The sequence below is a fragment of the Mus caroli genome, unplaced genomic scaffold (assembly GCF_978045245.1).
Source record: "Mus caroli unplaced genomic scaffold, Mus_caroli_1 scaffold_11, whole genome shotgun sequence".
In the NCBI taxonomy this organism is placed as follows: Eukaryota; Metazoa; Chordata; class Mammalia; order Rodentia; family Muridae; genus Mus; species Mus caroli.
The window spans coordinates 109062498-109086594 of NW_028227266.1; the positions used below are offsets into that span (position 1 = coordinate 109062498).

The 24097-nt window shown below is 49.5% G+C and overlaps 1 protein-coding gene across 1 annotated transcript; it reads right to left on the bottom strand.

The window, feature by feature from the left end:
- Nucleotides 1-26: 26 nt before the first annotated feature.
- On the bottom strand, nucleotides 27-23219 carry Ptpn23 (protein tyrosine phosphatase non-receptor type 23). Its single transcript, XM_021172120.2, has 25 exons — nucleotides 23058-23219; nucleotides 13168-13242; nucleotides 8646-8773; nucleotides 8317-8393; nucleotides 7650-7699; nucleotides 7428-7559; nucleotides 6922-7002; nucleotides 6716-6847; nucleotides 6582-6629; nucleotides 6149-6205; nucleotides 5984-6042; nucleotides 5792-5871; nucleotides 5570-5684; nucleotides 5410-5475; nucleotides 4967-5112; nucleotides 4392-4709; nucleotides 4160-4314; nucleotides 3931-4082; nucleotides 3660-3839; nucleotides 1668-3570; nucleotides 1391-1575; nucleotides 1182-1286; nucleotides 955-1093; nucleotides 751-864; nucleotides 27-674 (listed from the first exon to the last, which is right to left on the bottom strand). The coding sequence occupies exons 1-25, from the start codon at nucleotides 23139-23141 to the stop codon at nucleotides 195-197; spliced, it is 5061 nt and encodes a 1686-aa protein (XP_021027779.1). The 5' UTR covers nucleotides 23142-23219; the 3' UTR covers nucleotides 27-194.
- Between the last annotated feature and the right edge of the window lie 878 nt (nucleotides 23220-24097).

The window sequence follows — 24097 nt, forward strand, 5'->3', positions numbered from 1 at the left end:
GAGGCAGCAGTAGGTGAACTCAAGACAATGGCCACAGAATAAGTTTATTATTTCAGTAGCCCAGGGCTGGAAAAATGTCAGGTTCCTCAAGGGAGCAGAGCCTGATCTGAGGCCTGCAGTGCATCTCCATCTGGTAGAGCTGAAGGCAGTAGGGATGGGAGGTGTAGTGTAAGGACCAGATAGGCAAAGCCTTTTCAGGTCTTGTTGAGTGTCCAGAGTGGATCCAGGAGGCTGAGGGGGTCATCCGTAGGCTGGGCAGCCCTTAGACCCTGCCCGTTGTGGGCCTGCAGAAAGTTCTGCTTGCTCATCCGCTGCTTTCCCCGTAAAGAACTGTCCAGTGAAAATGCTTCTGGAGTCAGAGAGGCCAACAGCTCCAGGGATGACGAGGGGGGCCCTAAGCTGGGGGCTTCAGGCACTGACGGCTCCTCCTCTGGCTGGGGGGCTTCAGGCAGAGGCGAAGAGAGGGGGGGAGGCGAGGAAGATGGGACAGGGGTAGACTCTGGAAGGCTAGCTGGTGGAAGACCTGGGGGTTCTACAAGGCCTGGGAGGCTGGCAGCTGGGGAATCCAAGCCACCTAGGGGCCGGATGCTGAGCTTGGCAATGGTAGCCTGAATGGAGCTGATGGGCACGTCTCCACCAAGGACCAGATCCTGGGAGTCCTGAGGAAGGTGGTTCTGAGAAGGGAGAGCTAGTGAGAAGGCTTTCACGGGCTTGTGACCATCCCAGCAGCCCTCAAGGAACTGCCCTCACCTTCTGGCTGATGTTCACACTGGCCACAGGCTTGCCAGGAGGAGGCACACCATGGCGCTGTAGGACCTGCTCCACATGTCTCATCAATGCCTCATGGCAGAACTTGAGGTGAAGCTAGAGACACGCATTTGGTCTTGTCAGCTGGGCAGGGCCATCCTCACCAAGGGCAAGCAAGACCCAGCTCAGCCCAACCCACCCACTCACTTTTTCCTGCAGCATGTGTTTCCTCTGCTGCCGCATCCGCCTCACCAGCTGGGGCAGCTCTGGAATCCCATTCCCAGCCTCCACCTCCTGCACGGCTGCATAGAGCAATGCAAAGGCTCCTGTGCGGCCCACCCCAGAGCTGTGACAACAAACAAGTATAAGTCCAGGCCAAGAGCCCACGGGGTACACAGCCTCACTCCCTCACTCCGGTACTGCCAGCTCCCTACCTGCAGTGTACGACAATGGGTGTGTGCAAGGGTCGCTGGTGCAAATAATGTGCATGCACCTCCTGGATGAAGCGCAGCAGATTGCCAGGGCTGTCTGGCAGGCCTCTGCAGGGAAAGGGCAGGTATGAAGCAGGCCTGATGTGAGGCCTTCATCCCTAAGCACCCAAGAAGTTTGACCTTGACCCCACCACCCAGAACAGTAAACGCACAACTCAGGCCAAGTAGGGAAGTGGAGGTGCACAAGAGAGCGCTTGAGGCTCTGATCCCGGAACTGCAGACTCAGCACTCGCTCCACATGGGTCTCGGTAGTACGAATACTGCTCAGTGCCACACTCAGGGCTCCATGCACCATGGGCTGGCCCCTCTCTGTGGGGAAGTAACGCGCCACCTTTTGCTGAAGGGTAGACAAGACAATTAAGGTTGGCTTTCCTGGACTCCCTGCCTCCCCACTCCGATTCCCTCCTAGATACCTATCTAGGCTCTTACCTTTTCCACCTCAGCCTCAGACACCAGCATGACAATGACTGACACTTTCTGTTCATGCACCATGAGCCAGAAATCTGCAGCTGTGCCAGGCAGCGGAGCCTGGGTGGCCACTAAGGGTGGACAGTATGGCGAGAGACCCTCCACACAGCTAGCATTAATATAATCATCTTTGCCTGAGCGCAGCACCACACGGTTACTGTCATAAGGCATGACATCCTGGTGCCGGTTCTTCAGGGAGTAGCAGCGGGCAATGGCAATGGATCGACCTCGGGCATCATGTTCCTGTGCCTCTTGCAACTCTCTCCAGATGCCATCCAGTGCTCCTGCATCCCCCAGCTGGCCCCGAAAGGCCTCCAGCTCCTGCTGCAACTGCTGCAGCCTCTCGGGATGTTCATAGGGGTCCTGCTCAATTAGCCGCAGGGCCTGTGGCCGACGGCCCTCAGCTGCATCTACCTTGGTAGGCTGTAGCAAGGGCTGCCCACCCCCAGGAGGCTGAGTACCTCCATGCTGGCTCTCAGGACTAGAAGACAGAAGGTCTGCAGCTGCAGCACCTCGACGCAAACAAGGTGGTGGCTCAGCTGTTGGAGGTCTTGAAGGTACTGGGCCAGGCCCTGGTGATGGGGCAGGTGAAGGCACCAAGTGGGGACTAGGGGTGGGCTGACTGGCTGGTGGGGGCCCTCGAATGGAGACAGGGGTTGCCTGAGGACCAAGGGGTCTAGGGGAAGGGGCAGGGCCATATGCCAGGGTGGGGTGAGGATGAGGGGGCCCAGGGCTGGGGAAAGGCAGAGCCCCTGAATGTGGGGGAAGAGGGTCTTGAGATGGGCCTGGATAGAGCTGGGTGTGCAGGGTGGGTGGTGGCTGTCCCAAGACACTAGGCTGAGAAGTAAAATGGTAGGGTGGTGGTGGTGGTGGTGGAAGAATCCCTGGGGCTTGAGATGGGAAGAGATGTGGATGCTGGAATGGAAGGGGCTGTTGTGTAGGTTGTGGCCCAAATGCTGGCCGTTGGGGCTGGGGCTGGGGCTGAGGCTGAGGCTGAGGCTGAGGCTGGGGCTGGGGCTGGGCCTGGGGCTGGGGCTGGGGCTGGGCCTGGGGCTGGGGCTGGGGCTGGGGCCTAGTCCTGGGGACTGGAAAGCCTGTGGGGATCCCAGGAGGAAACTGATGCTGTGGTAGAGGGCCTGTGAGGTGCTGCTTGGTCCCTATAGAATAAGTATAGGGTGCAGGCAGAGGCTGCTTGGTCCCTATAGAATAAGTATAGGGTGCAGGCAGAGGCTGCGGTTGGGGAACAGATTGGGGTACAGGCTGAGGCACTGGAAAGCAGGGCTGGGGAAGAGCAGGGGTAGGGTTTGGCCGTGGTGCCGTGTGGCTAGAGATAGGGGCTTGGACACTATCTACTGTGGTGGTAGCTGGCCGAACTGCCATGGCTAACTCGGGTCCTGAGAGCTGGGGAGGTGGAGCAGAGGGAAGACCTACAACTGGTTGGGGTGGCCCTACCCCTGCATAGGGACTGCTTACAATTCCATGCTGGGGAGAGGATCTGGGTACAAGGCCCAACTCTGATGTATAGGCAGGGGCTGGGTAGAGGACCGTTGCAGGTGCCATGGGAACTGCAGCCCTAGGCTGCATCAGTTGAGTGGGGCCTGAATAAGTTCCAGGGGGTAAGGGTCCTGAGAGATAGTGGGTTGCTGGGCCTGTGGAACTAGGGAAGGGGCCAGGAGAAAAGTGGAGAGGGGCAGTAGTTCCTAGGAATGGGTCAGGCAGCCGTGGGCCGACCATCATGTCAGGGGGCAAGCTGCGCAGCTCCTCAGGTGTGTCTCCAGCCTCCACTGCCTCCCCCTCCTCACGGCGGGACAGCAATGGTTTTGGGGCTGTAGGCCGAGGTGGTGGTGCCTTCTTCTTCAGCTCTCTAAGGGACAGGCAGGGAAGTAAGGCTAGCCTCCATAAGCCAGGCTGGCCTGGGCTCAACCTACAATGAAGCCTAAAGCCCACACCTACCTGTCCAGGAGCTGCTGGCGAGCGGCCTCTTGGGCACGACAGATGGATTGTGCCCGTTCCAGAAGGGTAGCCACCTTGCTTTCCAAGTCTGCATAAAAGTCCTTGCCTTCTTGGGACTTCTTCATCAGGTCCTCATAGGCCTCATAGGATGCTACCAGGGTCTGTAGTGTGGAGTTCCACCTTGGTAGGCAAAACAAAAAGCCAGATTGAGGCAAGCTATAGGGACAGAGCTCTGGATGGAGCTGCGGTAAGAACAAAGGCAGGTACTGACTTTTGGTCCAGCTCACTAAGCACCCGCCGTACAGCTGCATATTGCACGTTGGCCTCAGTCAGGGCACGGAGAACATTGTCCTGGGCGGCCAGGTTCTGCTCCAGGTACACCTTCAGCTGGTCATACTTCTTCAGCTGTTCCTCAAACAGTTTCTGAGGGAAGATGGGGACACCACCACCTAAGGAGAAGCCCGGAAACAGAGCCCTGTCTCGCTGCTCACCCAACCCACCTTCATCTCTGAGTGGTCAGTGGTGACCAGAGAAGCAGTGATGTCATCCTTCTGGATCAGCTCTCGGAGCTGCTGTTCCAAGGACACACGCTGGTCCCGCATCTCCTGCACCTTGGCGAGGATGCGCTTTAGGTTTTGCAGCACGGCTTTGTCCTCTGAGGGCGGCAGCAGTCAGTGAGATCAAAGAGACCCTAGTTCCAAGGCTTTCCCCATAGCAATGGGCGGGGCTTACCTGGGGTGAGGGCTGGTGTGGGTAGGGCAGCCCGCACCTGGTCCAGTGGTCCACTGAGCAGGCGCAAGTTACCAACGTGCAGGTTCATAGCACGATGCAGCTCACTGTTGGTGAAGGAAGCCTTTTCATGCACTTCCATGTACTTGGCCCATTCTCGCCTCACCTCTGCAAGCTCAGCCTTGGCAACAGAGGGGCCAGGGCCAGCCCCAGCCTGGCCCAGGGTCTCCTGCAATTTCTGCTCTTGCAGCTCATCTTCCTCCAGTAGATCCCTGATGTCCTTCAGGGAGGCCTCCACATCCGTGAACACCCCTGACAGCACTGAGGTATATTGAGGGTAACATTGAGGTAGGCAGACCAGGCACCACTCTGCCTTCTGCCCCCAAGACACTGAAATGCCCACTTAGATTAAAGCTTGTTTCCTAGCACCTGCTAAACCCCACAAACACAGGAAGTGATCCACAGAAACATGTGGGCGGGACATGCCCGGCCCAGGGCTTCACCAGCATCCTCGGTGGGGAGGCCTTGGCAGACGGCTTGCATGCTACCCCTGCATCTGTTTGCTGTGCTCTGCTCACCCTGCATAGACTGGACAAGGTTCTTAACAGTGTCAGGCCGGACGCTGAGTGCCGCACACTTTTCCATGAGCTGGGGGGGAATATGGTTGTAGGCATCCAAGTTGTCCACTGTCTCAGGGTCGAGCTGCATGGAGTCCATGAACTGACTAGGGAAGGAAGAGGGATGAAGACAGGATCGGGCGGGTGCTGGGCTGGCCCAGTTCCTTCCACATAGAGAGCCTGCTCGGTCCATCCCCTCCACTGGAACTAGACTGAAGACTCAGCAGAGAGAAAACTGTCACCTTTACCTCTCTAATACCACATGGCCTAGTAGGCTATGCCCAAGCACTGGTACAACTGGTGTCTCCACAGCACATTAACACCCACAGTCTAGATCCAGGCTCTGGGCAGGGAGGCGGGAAACCTGGTGTGTACACACCTCCCAACACTTGTCCCCCACTTACTCTAGGACCTCATTCTTATCTTCAATTTTGGCCAGCATTTCTCGAAGCAGTTTGGCCTTCTCCTCACTATGGAATAAACAGAGCAGTTGCTATTGACCTGTAGTTTTGAGAGACACCAAGACCCTTTGTGCCAAGGAAAGGGCCAGTCCCTCCTACACACCTGTAAAGCGATGAGGCCTCATGGGCAGCCATGGGTACCAACTTGGCAAAGATGTCAGGACCTGTAACAGCTGGATCTGTGGGGTTTACTGGCAAGGGCTTCACCAAGGGAGCTCCTAAGGGCAGGGAGCATCAGAGATCAGCCCACATGACAACTCAAGCAGCCCCCTCCCCATCCCATCTTCTGCCAAGCCCACTCCCAGCTTCCCCTCAGCTGTCACACCTTTCACAGGCTGAAGTGTATCCAGTGCTGGCACAGCCTCATGGTAGATAAAGTCATTGTCCTTCTTGGCAGAATTATATCTGAAGTCAGGAATGGGGAGGGGACAAATTACCAAGGACAACTAGATTCCCATGGCACTGTTAGCTTCCCCCCAAGAATACAAGGATAACCACCCTAGTTCCACACACTCACTTTCCCCCAATGACATCCATAGCAAAGCGAAGTGCATCTTGCACAGTGTCGGGCTGGCCCTGTGGAGCAGAGATAAGAAATAACCAAGGCCAGTGCTGAGATCTGTCAGGTCAGCTAGCTCTGCCTTCATGGCTCTGAAGGGCAGCCACATGTGTTCAGCTTTACCTTGGCCAACTTGATGGCTTCATTAAGCTTGTCCAGGGCACTCTGGAAGTAGGCCACCTGTGGAGGGCAAAACCTGGTCTGTCCTTTCCTGCTCAGGCCCTAAATGTTCCATGTCCCTACTTCATCCTACCTGATGATCACATCACTGACCATAAGACCAGCCCCTCAGGTAGCAGATGCCAGCCAAGCCAACAGCCCCCAAACAGCTCCACTGTAGCTTATACCTCCAAAGAGCTATCCTCCCTGTGGGGACCCCAGCATACCTCCTGAGACCCTTAAAAACAAGGGCTGCAAGGTGGTGATGGCTTGGCACATGGTGTGAGGAGGAAGACAAGGATGGGGACAGAGAGGACCAGCTCCAATATGATGTAAAGACGATCATAAAAGCCCAGAACAGATCCTCAGTGCACCCCCTTACCCACAGTCCACTCACCCGTTCCCCAAATTTCTGTTGCTCCTCAGCCTGCTTCCCCATGTGTAGCTGGGCAAAAAGGAATAGGCATCATGACTTGTCTCCTAGGCTACAGCCATCTGGCTCACTCCACACCCAGCAACCCCTCACCATACATGAGCCACAGCCGCAAAGTAGTAGATCTTCATTTGGACAAGTTTCTTCCAGTCTTTCTGGATACGGCCCAGCAGGGAGGCAGTATCAGGGTTTTCCAAGGCCCGGCATGCCTCCTTATAGTAATCTACCACCTAGGAGTTGGAATGAGTCCAGTTACCAAGGACCAGGGGCAAAGCAAACTGGGCATCCTCAGCCCTCTTCCTACCTGTGCGCTGATGCGGGCCACTAGAAAGCTCTTCCGGTTGTCCAACATGGACTTCTCCAATAGGCACTCCTGAGCCTGGCCCTGGAGCAACAAGTGCAGGTCACCTGAAGGTCCTTTCCTTCCTGGGAGCCAAGGGACAGACCAAAATATCTCCTCTCCTCTAGTCTCCCCCAGAATTAACACACTGCCAGATCTTCCTGAAACTCAAAAGACCCAACACCGGGCGGGGCCTCTTTCCTGCCTGTCCCTTACTACAGGCACATGGCTGGCTCATGATCTAGCTGGAACTGCCTCCTCCCTTAGTCATTTCTTCTCCAATTCAACTTAAAGTTAGGGGCGGTGGCTTATGATTAACCCCAAAAAGACAGAGGCTAGACGACTGGCCATGATTTTCAAGAAAGCATGGACTACACAGCAAGTTTCAGACCAGCCTGAGCTACAGAATACGACTCTATTTCAAAACAGAAACAAGAGCAATCCGGCTCCACCAGGCCCCTCCTGCTCACCAGCATGAGGTTGACATTGAGCGTAAGGATCTGGCGACTCATGTCCACACTGAAGGCCTGTGGGAAGTGTTCACGCAGGTAGGCAAAGGCGCCTGCTGCGCACTGGAAGTGGGTGCAGGAGACTTTCATGCCCTGGGAGGGAAGAGGTGTAAGATGCCACTTCCGAAGGGCAGGAAGCAATCAATCTCTGGTGGCTGAGCCCACACTGTCCCCGAGCCTCACCTCCTCAGACACCCGCTTGTCCATAGCCCCCAGCATGGAATGCAGTGCACCTAGAGAGGCAGGGGACACTTGGTTACGAGAGCCTGGGGATGCTTCCCAGGCCGCCCACTCGTGTGCTGAGGCTGAAGTCGAGGGGCACTGCTGTCATTCAGTCAGAGAAACAGGTCTGAGACCTGAGCAGTCAGTGCAAGGATTCCCGAGGAAGAACAATCACAAACCTAGCCAAATCTTTTCTCCGGTTATGTACCTGACTCGGGGTAAAGCAGGGAAGAGCCCCCATTCTTTCCCTCAGCCAACAGCACAGCTGACTTGAAGGGCAGTCTAAGGCCAGCTTTGACCTCCCTCCCTGAAGCAATCTGAAAGCCACTAATTGGGGAGTAGGGGTGATACTCTCAGACAAGAGAGGCCATGACTCCCTACTGGAGTAAGTACACAGCAACAACTTTTGTGACAGTCAGCCCAGCAGAGCAGCCCTTTAAACAGCGACGTGCCAGGGACCCAGAAATCAGCAGAAGTGCCTGTGTGCTATGGTAGAGGTGGGGGAGAGGTTAGAACCCAGGCATCTTCCTTTCATCCACCCATGGCTGTTTTGGCCATCTGACCTAATGAACTAAGACCCTGGCCTGGGAGGGCTTGGAGGAGGCCATGGAAGGACTAAGCAGCTCACCGAGGTTGTAGAGAATACAGGCCTGCTCGTACTTGATGTCTTCATGGGCCACAGACTTGCCTGAGAAGATCTCAGTCCTGCAGACATGCCAGTCATCTCAGAATCATACAGATGGTAAGAGCTGGCCTGGGCCCAAGGGTCAGGGGAGGGGACCAACCACCCCAGTATGAGACAGGCGTCTATGGGAGATCACACTAACCCATTCCCCATCTTGTGCAGCAAGGAGAGAAGAGAGGGGAAAGGATCAAGCCTATCACCCAGGCATCCCCGCTGTCCAAGTTCACATCTTCTAAGTTCTCATCTGCCCAGCCCAGTCTACCAGTGCTCACCAGGTGACAGCTACAGCAGCCTCCTGGCCTGAGCCCATGGGCACCCGACTCTGTAGGTAGTGTAGCTGGCCAAGGTACTTTCGAAGGACACTGCAGCCCTCAAAGTCCCGGGCAACGCGAATAGCATTCTGCGAAGTAGGATGGAAGAAAAAGGCTCACCATCATTAGAAAGAAAGCCCTCTCTATGCCCACAGTTATTGGATATACCATCCTGGCAGCCAAGGCTGGCAGACTGAGTCTGCCCCACATTTCTAGAAGACACTCTGTAATGTGCTTTGAATTTTTTTTTACTGTATTTAACTTTTTACTTTAAAAAATATTATTTTATGTGTATAGGTGTTTGGCCTACATGTATATGTACCACATGCATGTCTGGTGTCTGTGGATGCCAAGAGGGACTTGGCTTCCGTGGAACTGGAGTTAGATATGGCTGTAAGCTGCCATGTGAGTGCTGGGAATTGAAACTGAGTCCTCTAGAAGAACAGCAGTGCTTTCAAGGGCTGAGACATTGCTCCAGCTTGATCCGAAGTTCTTCATCTGAAACTGTATAGCTAGAGACACCCAGGTCAGCGGGGCAGGAAGATGCACAGCTGCATCCCGGGACCAGGAGGCACGGGTAGGAGCAACAGTTGTTTAAGGCCATTCTTGGCTACAAAGCAAGTTTGAAGTCAGCCTGAGTTACACGAGACCCTGCATCAAAAAATGATGTGTGGGAGGCCAGATATCCAAGACAAAGGAAAAAATCCTTGAATGTGCATACTAAACCACTTTCACAGCACTGTCAGATTAAAACCCCGGATGCCACAAGACTTCCCATTAAAGAAGGCTGTTTACATGAATTATGTCAAGGCTACTCACACAAGAAAACAGTCCACAGCTAAACTAAAGACAAAGGTTGCTAGGGATACACTAAGATTTCAATGACATGCTACTAGGCAAAAAAAAAAAAAAAAAAAAAAAAAAGTAACAGATGAATATAGTATGATCTTATTTCTGTAAAAGCATATGAAATGCAAATAAATATACAGACCAAAAGGGGGGAAAACCGGATGACTATACCTCAAAATGTTGACAGTGATTATCTACAGGTAGTGATGTGATTTCTGTGTGTATGTAGAGTGAATATATGCACACGTGTATGCTGGTACGTCTACCCAAGGTTGACATCAGGTATCTTCCACGATCACCCGCTACCTTGTCTTTTGAAACAGGGTCACTCAGGAAACCCAGAGCTCTCCAACTGGCTGGACTGGCTACTCATCTCCACTCCCCAAGTACTAGGGTTACAAATGTGCATGGCCACACCTGGTGTTTTATATGAATCTGGGGATCCAAACCCAAGTTCTCATGCTTGCATGCTTGGCATATAAACCAAATGAGCCCCGGCTTATCTTCTTTTGAATATACACACACACACACACACACACACACACACACACACACACACAAAGCAACAGAAATCAATGCCGCCTGATTTTAAATGAAAACCAAGTATTGTGTGTATTTGTTTAGAGATTTATTTTCAGAGGCAGAGGCAGAGAGGCAGAGAGGCAGAGAGGCAGAGAGGCAGAGAGGCAGAGAGGCAGAGAGGCAGAGAGGCAGAGAGGCAGAGAGGCAGAGAGGCAGAGGCAGAGGCAGGTAGAGAGGCAGAGAGGCAGAGGCAGAGGCAGGTAGAGCTTTCTGAGTTTAAGATTAGCCTGATGAGTTCCAGGCTAACTAGGGGCATGGGGTCACTATGTAGTCTTGCTTGCTATGTAGTCGGGAGCTCACTAGTAGACCAGGCTGGCCTTGAACTTGAAGTCACAGTGATCTGCCTGCCTTTGCTTCGGTTTTATTTTTTAGTTATGTGTATGTGGGTATGTGCATGTGCGTGCAGTTGCCCTCCAAAGCCAAAAAAGGGCATCAGTTCCCCCAGGGCTGGAATTCCAGGCTGATATGGGTGCTGAGAACCAATTGGAAGCAGTGTGAGCTCTAACCACTGAGCACCTTTCCAGCTCCACAAGTGTCTAAACTGAGAGCTGCCATGGACGTCTGCTGGCTCCGGTTGGCCTCCAACTCTAGCCACTAAGGATGGCCTTGACCTCTCTTCCTGTTTGTTTTTGGAGACAGGGTTTCTTTGTGGTGTGGCTGTCCTAGAACTCAGTGTAGACAAGACTAGCCTAGAATTCAGAGATCTGCTTGCCTCTGCCTCCCCAGTGCTAGGATTACAGACATGTGCCACCCCCACCCAGTGGCTTTTTGTTTTTTTAATGTGGGGTGGAGAAAGGGTGCCACCATGGCTGAGGCTCCCATTCAGCAGTCCTGCCTCTGTCTCCTGTACCTGGACTCAGAAGTGTGCACCGTCATGCTTGATAACAAGTGTTTCTCTCCCAGGGTTTCGTTGATATCTGACTGCCAACATCATCACTACTTAACAGACCCGCTATTAAGACAATGATGGCTTATACCTTTAATCCTAGCACTAAGAAAGAGGCAGCAAGACCTCTGTGGTTTCCATGCCAGTCTGGTCTACACAGCAATCTCCAGAATGGCCAGAACTACTGAGAAAACCTCATCTCAAATAACAACAAACAAAGAGAATAGGAGTTACTTAAACACAGCACTGAACTGCTGGGGTGCTCAGTGCGCGAACGTGCTTGGTGTGAAGCCTAATGGGCTGAGTTCGGTCCCCAGAACAGACTTTGCAAGTTGTCCTGTAATCGCCACATAGACGTCCCCCCTCTTCCAAACATGGCCCCCTTTCCCTCTTGAGTGTATATAAACACAAAATTTAAACAGGGTATCGTGAGATTTGCTCTACTAATTAAGATTGCAACTACGTGAATAATGACCAGGTAGAATCCAGTGTGGAATCACTAACCAAAGCAAAGAGTAACGTTTCAGGTAGGAGAAGATGTGAAACAGCAAATAGTGGAGGAGCTACACACTTGGAATCTCATGGGCCAGAAAAAAAGACAACGTAGAAAAGTAGAAAAAAATGTTTCAAATGAATGAAAATGTGGGCCAAAAAGGGAGATTCCCACTACCCCTCACATATAATATACCTAGATGAATGCCATATAGATTAAGACTTAAACTAAGCCGGGCATGGTGGCGCATGCCTTCACTCCTAGCACTCGGGAGGCAGAGGCAGGCAGATTTCTGAGTTTGAGGCCAGCCTGGTCTACAGAGTGAGTTCCAGGATAGCCAGGACTACACAGAGAAACCCTGTCTCAAAAAACCAAAACAAACAAACAAACAAACAAACAAAAAAGACTTAAGTTCAAAACAAAACAACAAAGCCAACCTCGGGGGTTTGGCAAAATGGCTGAGCTGGTAAGGGCTCTTGCCATCAAGTCTGAGGGTCTATGGTTGCCCACATGGTGGAAGGAGAGAGCCAACTCTTGCAAGTTTTCTTCTGACTTCCACACATGTCCACACATATACACATACATACTATAAGCAAATGTAATTTAAAAATTTTAAAATAAGAAAAAGATCCTTGGGCTGGTGAGATGGCTCAGTGGGTAAGAGCACCCGACTGCTCTTCCAAAGGTCCAGAGTTCAAATCCCAGCAACCACATGGTGGCTCACAACCATCCGTAACAAGATCTGGCGCCCTCTTCTGGAGTGTCTGAAGACAGCTGCAGTGTACTTATATATAATAAATAAATAAATCTTTAAAAAAAAAAAAAAAAAGAAAAAGATCCTTGAGTCCACATATAAAGGCATATGCCTATAATCCCAGCACTTGGAAGACAGAGGAGAGGATTTAGTCCACGATTAGGTTGGACTACATTACAAGTAGTTCCAGGCCAGCAAAAATACATGACAAAACCCTGTCTCAAAAACAAAAATAAGGACCAGCCAGGTCTCTTGGCTTTAATCTCAGTACTCAGAACACAGAGGCAGATCTCTGTGAGTCTGAAACTAGCCTGGTCTACACAGGACAGCCTGGTCTACACAGAGAAAACCAGTCTGAAACAAAGAACAATGGAGTATGTGGGTGCCCAGATGGTGGCACACATGAAGCTTGGGCCCGACCCCCAGCACCACAGAATCAGGTGGTGCACACCTGCCATCTTAGCACCCAAGAGGAGGAAGTGGGAAGGTCAAAACTTCAAGATCATCCTCAGCTGCATACAGTGTCTAGGCCTCTGTGGGTTACATGAGGTTATGTCTCAAAAATAGACCAGGTTGACAGCTAGGCAGCTAAAGACACTTGCTACCAAGCCTGAAGACATGAGTTCAATCCCCAGTACAGCAAAATAACTAAGTCTTAAACATAAAGGAATATAATGCCTATAGTCCCAGAACTTTTGGGACAGAAGCAAGACCAGCCTGAGCTACATTGAGATCCTATGTAAAAGAAAGTAAAATAAGCTCTCTTCTATCTGCTGCTTTTATAGACAGACAAACAAACAATCTGAAATCCAAATATGACCGCCACAGTAGAAGGCAGAGTTGTGTTGTGTTGTGTTTCTTTAAATCCTCTTCAGCAAACCAATTAAATTTGGCCCTACATAAAAATACTTCCTCCTACCTGTCTGAGTAACTCCAGCTTCTTTAGCTCCTCAGTGTAGGCTTCTGGGTTCTCTCCATAATTCTTCAGGACAAACTAGAGGGAGAAAAAAACCAAAAACTCTGTAAGCAGAATGAGCTGCAGAGCCGCTCTGAGTCTGAGGCAGCACAGATGCGGATTCTGACAGCCTCCTCTTCCTCTGGTCCAGTGAGAATGAAGACTACACCCTGGGCAAACACTTCATTCAAGCATCCTCTCTGCTGGAGTCTCAACTATAACCCGGAATTCAAATTGCAAATAGGCAAAAGGCAGCAAACAAGAGCAAGAGAACAAACCCTTCCCCACCAGCCCCTCCTGACAAGGAACGCATCAATGAAAAAAGTGCTCCATACTTTCCTCCACTCAAGAAAAGCCAGAGGGAGCGTGATGAGAAATGAGACAGTGCCCACAGTGGTGGCGCATGCCAGTAGGATTTGCTGAAGGAGGCAGAGGCAGGAAGATCACGAGTTCAAGAAATGAGCCAGCATGGAGTGGGATGTCAACCAAAAACACCAGCTGGAGAGACGGTTCAGCAGTTCAGAGAATAGGCTGATCTTCCAGAGGTTACGGGTTCAATTCCCACACCCACAGGGCAGCTCACAACCATCTCTAATTTCCATTCCAGGGGATCCAGTACCCTCTGCGGGCCTTCCCTCAAAACGTGGTGCAGAGATACACATTCAGGCAAAATAGTTGTACACATAAATAAAACATTAACTTAATACAAAATTAATTTAAATAATAACAAACAAACAAACAGCAGGGCTGGGGAGGCTCCCCTGTCTCCCAGGAAGGCCTGCGTTTGATCCCGAGTGCCTCATTACGCAGCCACGGTGGCTCACACTTGTGATCCCAGCACCCAGGATGGAGAGAGATCTGTTTCTCTCATACAGTGCTGGTGGGACTATAAATTAGTGTAGCCATTATAGGAATAAGTATGAAAACCCTTCCTGGGGACCTAGGTTCAACGTCCAGCAACTAACTACATGGTGGCCCAGAAATGTCTATTACTCCAATTCCAGAGGATCCAATGTCTTCTCACCTCAAAAGCCACCAGACACACATGTGGTACACAGATATACATACAGACAATCATAAACATGAAATTTAGTAAGTCTGAAGAAATAAAACAACTAAAACTAGGCACAGAAAGCTGGTTTAGTGATGACATCAGGTCCTTGCCGTAAAAGCCTGGTCGACCTAAATTTAATCCCCAGAACACAAAGGTAGCAAGCAAGAGAGGACGGCCATGAGCTGTCTGACCTCAGGCAGGAGCCTGGAGGCGAACTGAGAGCAAAGACCACAGAGGAACACCGCTGACTGACTAGATTAGATGCCCCTCGCTTGCTCAGCTTGCCTTTCTTTTCCTTCCTTCCAACAAAATTGGGTAAACTAAGCTGTTTCCAGGAGGCATGGCTTGTTGTGGATCTGGGCCTGATTTTTTATTGCTCTTACATGTAAAAGGTGTTAATATCACCTGCTACACCTGCCTCACAGATCTGTCATAAACACTCAGTCTAGATCCTAAACAGAAAAAGAGGATGCTCAACTGAAGATACACTTTATGATATGGCAAGACCTGTACTAAGACTCAGAACCATACGCTCTTCTCATATGGTAAGATGTTAATCTTTTCAAAATTATAAGATTCCATATCACAGCTGGTCATGGTAGTACAAGCCTTTAGTCCTAACACTAGTGATGCAGAGGCAGATGGACCTCTGAGTTAGAGGCCAACTTGGCCTACATAACAAGTTTCAGTCCGGCCAGAGCCACACCCTTTCTCAAAAATATTTGGTATAGCAGATAAGAGATGTGTGATTAGCATATGATCATTTGTATCACTGAAGGTCATTTAACACTGTCTGCTTCTAGAGGCTGCACTTGTCCTGAGCTGTTACTCTCTTCTTATAACAAATGATACAAAACTATGTCAAGAATGATCCCTGGAATGAGAATTCTGAATCATGCCATGGCTTGCAGGTTAGAGAAAAGGAAGATCGGTGACTAACAACAGGGGCAGTAGGACCGAGGCAGGCTTCCTGACACCAACCGTACTCTACCTCACAGTCTCTTCTATTAGCATGCTCACTTTCTGCATTACTCTTAATTTGATATAATGCCTTCAAATTTTGCCACGCTAATTAAAGCAATGAGCAAATAAAGCATTAGAGACATCACATGGAACTTGTTAAAGACTGAGTGTCTCACTGTTGTCTAGGCTGGGCTTTGACTCCTAGGCCCACAGGATTCTCCCACCCCAGCACTCTGTGGGGCTAGTACTACATGTGTGCACCCAAATCATCATATATGTCAGGTCATCACATATACTGTCTCTTCCTTCATTTTTAAAATTTCCATTTCCAAAGCTGAATCAAATCTAGGTCATTCCGTGGGCTGTACTAAAAAAAAAAATGCACAAAAAATTGAGTCGTACATACAATGCTGCTACTTTATACACGATCAGTTGCTGAATTTCAAATAAACAAAACTTTATTCACAAGGCAGAGTGTTGCCAAGTAAAGCTTTCAGCCCAGTCAAGTCTTCAAAGTCATGTCTTCAAGTCTGACAGGTCAAAGGTACAGGCATGAGAGCACACTCTTTAAAGCCTATCCTAGTCTGACTACACATAATTCTCAGACTCCTTCCACATCCCTTTTGATCAGTTGGCTGGTCTCTTCTGAACAGCATGAGTGAGGAAGAAGTAAGTAAGCTACAACTCCCAGAGGGTGCTAGCACTAGACTGATTTATTCAGCCAACACTCACAGGGCAGCGGCACACAGCTGGGAGAGCTGCCTTACTCCTACAGAAGCCCAGAAGGAAGAGGTGGGGACAAGGTCAGATATCAAGATCATCCTTGGCTATAGCAAACTCCATTTGCACTACAACTCTCTGTCTTAGAAAGGGAGTTGGGGCCAGGCAGTGGTGGCGCACACCTTTGATCCCAGCACTTGGGAGGCAGAGGCAGGCAGATTTCTGAGTTTGAGGCCAGCCTGGTCTACAGAGTGAGTTCCAAGACAGCCAGGGCTATATATATATATATATATATATATATATATATATATAATATAATATAATAATATATAATATATATTATATAATTAATATAATATATAATATAATATATAATATAATATAATATATAATATAATATTTTATATATATATATATATATATATATATATATATATATATATATATATAAACCCTGTCTTGAAAAACAAAAAGGGTGTGGGGGATGGGGGAGCTAGGTAGAGACAGTTGTTGGGAAAGTGCTTGTCACACAGCAAGCATGAGGGCTTGAGATCAATTCCCAGCACCCACATGAACAGCTGTACATAGCACCCCAACTCTAATCCCAGCAGCGCGGGAGATGATAGCGATCCCTGGGTTTGCTAGTCAGCTACCCTCCTCCACAAGCCCCAGGTACCAGTGAGAGACCCTATCTCAAAAACTAAGGTAGACAGCTCCTTAGGAACTATGCTTGAGGTTGGCCTCCAGCCAACATATACTTACATGTATAACCTGCAGACACACAAACATGTACACATACACACACCAAAGAATTGATTACTTTCTAAGAAAAGAATCTGGTCTAAATAAACTCTGAGTGAAATGTATACAAGCATCTGATGTTTGAAATTAAGTCAGGAAAGACTATGAACCATCCAGGTCATCGTAATGGGACCATTCTGCATTATAACAGAAGTAGAAAGACAGGTTCAGGCAGATCAAATGAGTCTTCTCATCTGTGATAAGACATAAACAGATCCACACCACAGATAACTGACAGTATTTTATATATTTTGTGTCCTCCACTGGTGAGCACAGGGGATCAGTAGGCTTCATTTCAGTTCTTCTCATTTACCTGTCCTGTGGGAATTCTAGAAGAGACAAAAATTCCTCAAAGCCAAAACACCGGATGTGACCAAGCTGAGCAGCAGGAAGAAGCTGGAGCATGCGCTTTCCTCAGAGCAAGTCAACTGACAGGACAAAGGACCGGACCCTGCTAAGCAGATGAGGGACTCGGAGGAAGCATGGCTTAGCATGAAGCAGGAACTCAAGAATGACCTGAGCAGGGCAGCGGTTGATATGGAAGTGGGAAAGCTCCCACAGAAGAGGACTGAGGAGTGAAGTTACAGAGGCAGGCTGCAGCGAGCTGGTGATATGCCTGACAGCAGACAGCTTTCCAGAGGCCTCTGATGGGAAATGAACATTTAGAGATCAGCCAGAGCGAGAGGAGAAACCAAATGGAGGCCCCATGGTGCCCAGAATGTATCAATCAAAGGCAAGCTCAACAAGGGCGGGATTCTCAGAATCACTGCCCTCCCAGGTCTGCATGGAGAACAAAAGAACAAGGGATGGATGGCTACACCACCTCAGGCTACGTGAGCCTGACTTCTGCTCCAACGTAGCTGCTTATGGATAGGTGCTTAGCAAAGAAGTGACTTTTAATATTAACAAGTGTGCCCAAATCATGCACTGGTAAAGAGCACAAGAGTCACCTTCATACGTTTCCAGTGAGTCAGTCCTCTGGGCCTCCAAAAGGGTAATATGGCACATAGGACGGATGATGTAGCTCACTGATGAAGGATTTGCCTCATTTGAACCCCTGGGTTCAATCCCTAGATCTGAAAAGAAAGCTGATGCGAAACAGCCCAAAGCCAGTGCTTGTCCACTAAGGGCTTATGTGAGCCCAAGTGCTAACCTAGTTTAGCACTGCAGTTCAAAACCGGCTTATACTTCTCCTTACTCCTATTTCACATGAAGGAAGGGAAGTCACATCCATTGGGAATGACAACAATACTGCTAAAAGAAAAACTAAGGGCTGGTGAGATGGCTCAGCAGGTAAGAGCTCTTCCAAAGGTCCTTAGTTCAAATCCCAGCAACCACATGGTGGCTCACAACCATCCGTAACAAGATCTGACTCCCTCTTCTGGAGTGTCTGAAGACAGGTACACTGTACTTACATGTAATAAATAAATAAATCTTAAAAAAAAAAAAAAAGAAAAACTAAGCTTACATTTAATGAAATTTATCTGAGCAAAAGCAAAGACATACTGATTTGTGAACAGGGCATTCTTCCAAAGAGCTGCTTCAGAACCTGCTGCCTACCCGAAAGCACAGAGAACAACTTAGTTAAGGTATCAACAACCGGTCAACAGTTACACCTCTATTAGTTAAATGTTTACAGGTTAGTTAACTGACTATAGGGCTTCCTGCCAACAACCAAAGCTAATGTCACTGAGATAACCCTACACTGGGCTGAGTGTACATGGGAGAGTACACAGGCCCAGAGTTCACTCCCTAGCACCACCAAACAACAACCAGAACCCTGTACTGTGTGGATCTTTTGGGTCCATGCAAGTGCCCAACACAAATCTCTTCAGATGGGCGCTCCTGTGCCTTGTAGATAGTTCGTTCTCTCTCTCTCCTCCCTCTCTCTCTCTCTCTCTCTCTCTCCCCCCTCTCTCTAAGATTTATTTACTAATTTTATGTCTATGAGCACTCTAGCTGCATGTATACCTGCATGCCAGAAGAGGGCATCAGATCCCACTATAGATGGCTATGGGCCACCATGTGGTTGCTGGGGAATGAACCCAGGACCTCTGGAAGAGCAGATAGTGCTCTTAACTGCTGACCCATCTCTCCAGGCCCAGGTATTTTTACTCTTTAAACTGCCCTAATTTTCAACTTTCCTCTACTACACAATGGATCTTTGTGATAAGGGGTAAGGGGCTGTATTATAGGGATATAATTCAGCGTCAAAATCCTTGCCAGGCATGCCTAGCAGACCCTGGGTTCAAACCCCGCACCACTAAAACAAAAACAAAAACAAAAACAAAAACAAAAACAAAAACCTTGGAATGACTGTCTGTATTGCTATGGCTGAACCTGTCAACAGAACCAATTTTTACTCTCTCTCTCTTTCTCTCCTGAGCTTCCACCAAGTCAACAGTAGTTTCTGCATTTAGAGTGAGGACAGAGAATGACAACCAGACCAGAGGCAAACAGTAGGGCAAGGACTCTATTGTCAGGGAAGAGTAAGTTCCAAGGCTCTGAGAGTGGCTTCTGCAGAATCTCTTCTAATGTTCAGGGAAATGTATGTTCGTGTGTGTTTCCTTTTCAGATAGGGTCTTACTATATAGTTCTTGCTGTCCTGGAACTATGTAGACTAGGCTGCTCCTGAACTCACAGAGACCCACCTGCCTCTACTTCCCAAGGGCTGGGATTGAAGGTATATGTGGCCATGCCCAGTATGAATTGTATTTCTGGAGCAACGCCTCTCATTGAGAACAGGTGCTCTCAGGGTCTTTTTTGACCAGAATTTGGGCTGGAGAGATGGCTCAGTGGTTGAGAGCACTGACCTCTCTTCCAGAGGTCCTGAGTTCAATTCCCAGTAACCACATGGTGGCTCACAACCATCTGTAAGAAATCCGATGCCCTCTTCTGGTGTGTCTGAAGACAGCTATAGTGTACTCATAAAATAAATAAATCTTTAAAAAAAAGAAAGGTTACATTCAAACAGAAATCTGGAGGCCTGATGCAGTAGCATTTGCTTATAATCCTAGCAATGGAGAGGTTGAGGCAAGAGGATCAGGAGGTCAAGCTTAGCCTCTGCTATATAGCAAGTTTTAGGCCATAACTGCCTGTAATTCTGTAGAGCTCTGTCTTAACCAATGTTCCCACCCTCCAAAAATCTAGGAATTTTGGAACTGAGATTATATCTTATTTTGGGACAGGGTCTCACTATGCAGCCCAGGAATTCCATCTTCCTGCCTCTGTTTCCCAAGTGCAGACATATAACCACCATATCTGACTAGGCTGAGATATTATTATTAAAATGTATGTGGGTTTTGCATGTGAATGCAGGTGCCCTCGGAGGCCAGAAGAGGGAATCTCATCCCCCTACCCCATCCCACCCCCATACATACACACACCCAAATTGGAGTTACCAGCAGTCTTGAACTGGCCAACCAATGTGGGCCATAAGAACCAAACTCCAGGCTTCCGTAAGAGAGATGTTTTATTTTCTACTGTCCATTTGTCTAGGCCCTGGACAAAGATTTTTTTTTCATGTATTTAGGGTCAACCTAATCTAAATCTAATGTAAATTCCCTCTAGAGCAGTGGTTCTCACCTGTGGTTCATGGCCCCTTTGGAGATTTAAGTGGGTCTTTCTCGGGGGGGGGGGGGGGGCTGCCGAGGATCATCTGCATACCAGATGCTTACTTTATGAGTCATAACAGTAGCAACAGTAGCAACAGTAGCTGGGCGGTGGTGGCGCAGGCCTTTGAGCCTAGCACTTGGGAGGCAGAGGCAGGCAGATCCCTGAGTTCGAGGCCAGCCTGGTCTACATTAGTAATGAAGTAGCAACAAAAATAATTTTATGACTGTGGGTCACCACAACATGAGGAACTGTATTAAGGGGGCGGCATTAGGAAGTTTGAGAACCACTGCTCTAGAGGGTCAGTCATTTGAGAAACATTTTCCTAGGTAGAGGGTATGAGGCTAAAGGAACGTGGAGAGGCCCCTCTGGTATCCCAACTGAATATGGGGTTAAAACACAGCACATATAGGAGCAGAGTGTAGCGGAGCACACCTTTAATACCAACACTTAGGAGGCCAAGGCAGGCCTGTGAATTTGAGGCCTGCCTAGTCTACATAGTAAGTTCCAGGATAGCCAAAGCTACATAGTGAGTCCCTGTCTTGAAAAGAGAAAACGAACAAAACCCAGTACATATAGGGCCAGAGTAGCAGGGTCAGGGGAGGAAGGCACTTGCTCCAGGTCTAACCACCTGAGTTTGAGTCCCTGGACCTGCCTAGCAGAAGGAGAACACTAACTCCTGCAAGCTGACCTCTGGCCTCCACACAAATGTACTGCCATGCCTGAACCCACACACCCAGACACAGACACAGACACAGACACACACACACACAAATAAAGATCCAACACAGCACATGGAACTGCTGTTAAAGAAAGGGTGAAGGGAAAGAAATTCAGAAGAGGAAAAGACTAATCCAGATTAAGTTAAGCTTTTTGGAAGTCAGAGCTTCAGCTGGACCTTGAAAGTTGAATGGAAGCAATTCACAGAGATTACAGAATGGCCCTATTGCCTCTCTGTGGGGCAAACAGGAGAGCTCTTTTAAGTAGAACAGTGGTTCTCAACTTGTAGGCCTGAGTTCCTTTGGGGTGGCAGATCAGATAGCCTGCAGATCAGATATTTACACTATGATTCCTAACTAGCACAATTAACAGTTATGAGGTAGCAACCACTGAGGTAATATAATTTCCACAATCAGAAGTACAACAAGGAGAAAAGCCTATAAGGAAACAGGAAGTAATAATTATGAACAGAATGTGGAATACCTAAATCACAGAAACACAGATCAAACATATAACATATTACAACAGGACCAAGACAAAACATCAAAGAATTAGGCTATGTCAGAGAGAATCCTGAATGGGAAACTAAAAATACTGGCTTTACTCTGTAAGACTCTGTATAGCCAGGGCCCAAGACACTATATCTCTATCTTCCTCAATTTTGATACATTTTAGAAAAATTCACCTCATAATATTTGCATTAAACAGAAGATGGTAGCAGGGTGGTAGGCAGTGGTGGTGCACGCCTTTAATCCCAGCACTTGGGAGGCAGGCGGATTTCTGAGAGGCCTCGAACAAAGTGAGTTCCAGGACAGCCAAACAAACAAACAAACACAAAGAGAAGATGGTAAGGAATTAACAAAAGTCTGTAAATTTAGATCAATTGGCTTACTACGCTGGTCTTACAGGTGGGGAAGGAGTCTGGGCTGGGGGCATATATCTCTGTGGAGGAGCACCTGCCTAGCTTCTTGTGCCAGGCTCTGTCTGGGTCTGATACTCACCGCTTGGACCACCACATCCACACACCCGGCACCTCAATGCATCTCACCCCATTCTCAAGCATGCAACCAAGTAGGGCCTGATCGGAGGAAGTGGAGATATGAAGAGAATCCAGGAGGCAAGTCCATCGGAAACTATTTCCAAACCCATTTTCTTTCTCCTTCTTTCCCTAAACACCACAGAGTGGTAAAGGATTCTAGACTGTCTACTCGAACAGCTGCTGTGCTAAATCCCCAAGACTCCTCCCAGCTCCCCACCTGCCCACTGCTGCTACGGCCCTCTCAGAGGTTACCCAGTTCCACATCACCATACCTGATCTCACCACGGAAACCCCTTGCCTCAGTGAGCTCCAAACGACTGCTCTAGCCGGCACAATGACTCATAAGATGCCAAGAGCCCTAGCGTGATTCAAGCCCTCTTATCATCAACAAGAAGAAACTGTCTTTTTGGTCCAAAGGAACTTTGGAACAGAAATTTTGTCTTTGTCAGGAGACCATAGAGAATTGGAGGGTCAGACATCCAACTGCACACAGACACACACTGTCACACTCTAGGAGCCAGACATTCCTATGGACCACTGGGGCTCCGGTCTTAAACACACATTCTTTCCTAGTCCAGTCTTGAACTGGGAGGCCACCAAGGCCCGGGCCTAGTATGGACTCTGTAGACCCTGGACCGCCATCGCTCCCCGTGGGGGCTCCCTGGACGTGGAGGAACAGGGAAGAGCTGGGTCCAGGAGCGTCATCGCAAGGAAGCGCTGAACCTCGCTGAAACGCGGGTGGTCTGGGACAGAAGTCGGGAAGAGGGTCCCCACAATGATGCACTGCCAGTCGGAGAAAACGATGATGTGCCGGCCCGGGAGGGGAGGGCCATCCTAAGGGAAAACGCCTGGCCCGACCTGTGACGGAACCCGGGGAGGGACAGGCGCGCAGGGGGGCGTCACGCGCGGGCAGACGACGGAGATGCGCGGCGAAGGTGTGCTCACCTTCTTCACCGCAGACTGGAAGTGAAAGTCACCGGCCTCCTTCAGGTCCAGCCAGATCATGGGCATCCGGGGCACGGCCTCCATTGCGGGTAGAGCCTAGCGGCCCCAGGGCCGCTCCCCTCCCAGGTCCAGCAGCTGCCTCAGCCGCGCGCGCAACCCCGCCCCTCCACGCCGGAAGCTGCTCGTCACGCGGAGTGACGCACTCCCCCCGCAGCATGTTGGGAGGTGCAGTCGGCCCCCCCACCCCCCGGTAGTCTTTTGCACATGCGCACACCTCTTCGCGCATGCTCATTCTTCTCGCGCGAAGGGTCTTGGGTGGAGAGACGACCCAATCCACGGTGAAGGGGCTTCTGGGAATAGTGATCTCCTCCACTAAGCTTGAGGCTTTGCTGGGGTTTTCTGGTTTGCGTAACTGCTCTCCTTCCTCCTGGGAGGGCCCTTCAAAAACTCACCCATGAATTTGTAATTCCCAAATCTTGAGAGCGGCGAAGGATGGGGACTAGTGCTGCATAGAGAAAGACTACTGTAATGTTAGGGAGAGGGGTTGTGAAGACAGCCATTGAGCTATGCAAACTGTATGGCGGGATGGAACTCAGGCTAAAAGTGCCAAGGGATTCCTTCTGTCCGCGGTGAGGGGGCAGGGACACTGCTCCACACCACCACCCTCTGCAGCCTGAGGAGTTCTTGATTTTTAGTAGGATACATTGAACAGCCAAGTTAACACCTAAGAAGACTGCGACTCTGGAAGGAACTATACAGCGACGAGCATTTGTCTCTGGAGACACCTGTGAAACAGGAATTTTAAAGCTGTGTGTGTGTGTGTATTGTTAAATTTTAGACATAAATAATGGAGACACCCTGGAGGCTGAGGGAAGAGACTAGGTCATTTCAAGGCTGGACTGGTCAACATAACAATTTGTCTCAAACAAATTTTAAAAATAAGAAAACGGAGAAAGTGAGTGACCTTTTGTAGTCTTCTAGGAGACCGGTGATTGTGGCTTTGGGTGAAAAAGGCTTAAAAAAAAAAAGTGGGTAGATAA

Excerpts from the sequence above, each read along its gene's own strand:
- Ptpn23 (XM_021172120.2), bottom strand. The coding sequence starts at position 23,141 with ATGGAGGCCGTGCCCCGGATGCCCATGATCTGGCTGGACCTGAAGGAG. Across the intron at positions 7,560-7,649 it reads ACAAGCGGGTGTCTGAGGAG|GGCATGAAAGTCTCCTGCAC; the intron begins GTGAGGCTCGGG and ends CTTCCCTCCCAG. Across the intron at positions 6,630-6,715 it reads ACTTTGCGGCTGTGGCTCAT|CTACACATGGGGAAGCAGGC; the intron begins GTATGGTGAGGG and ends CTTTTTGCCCAG.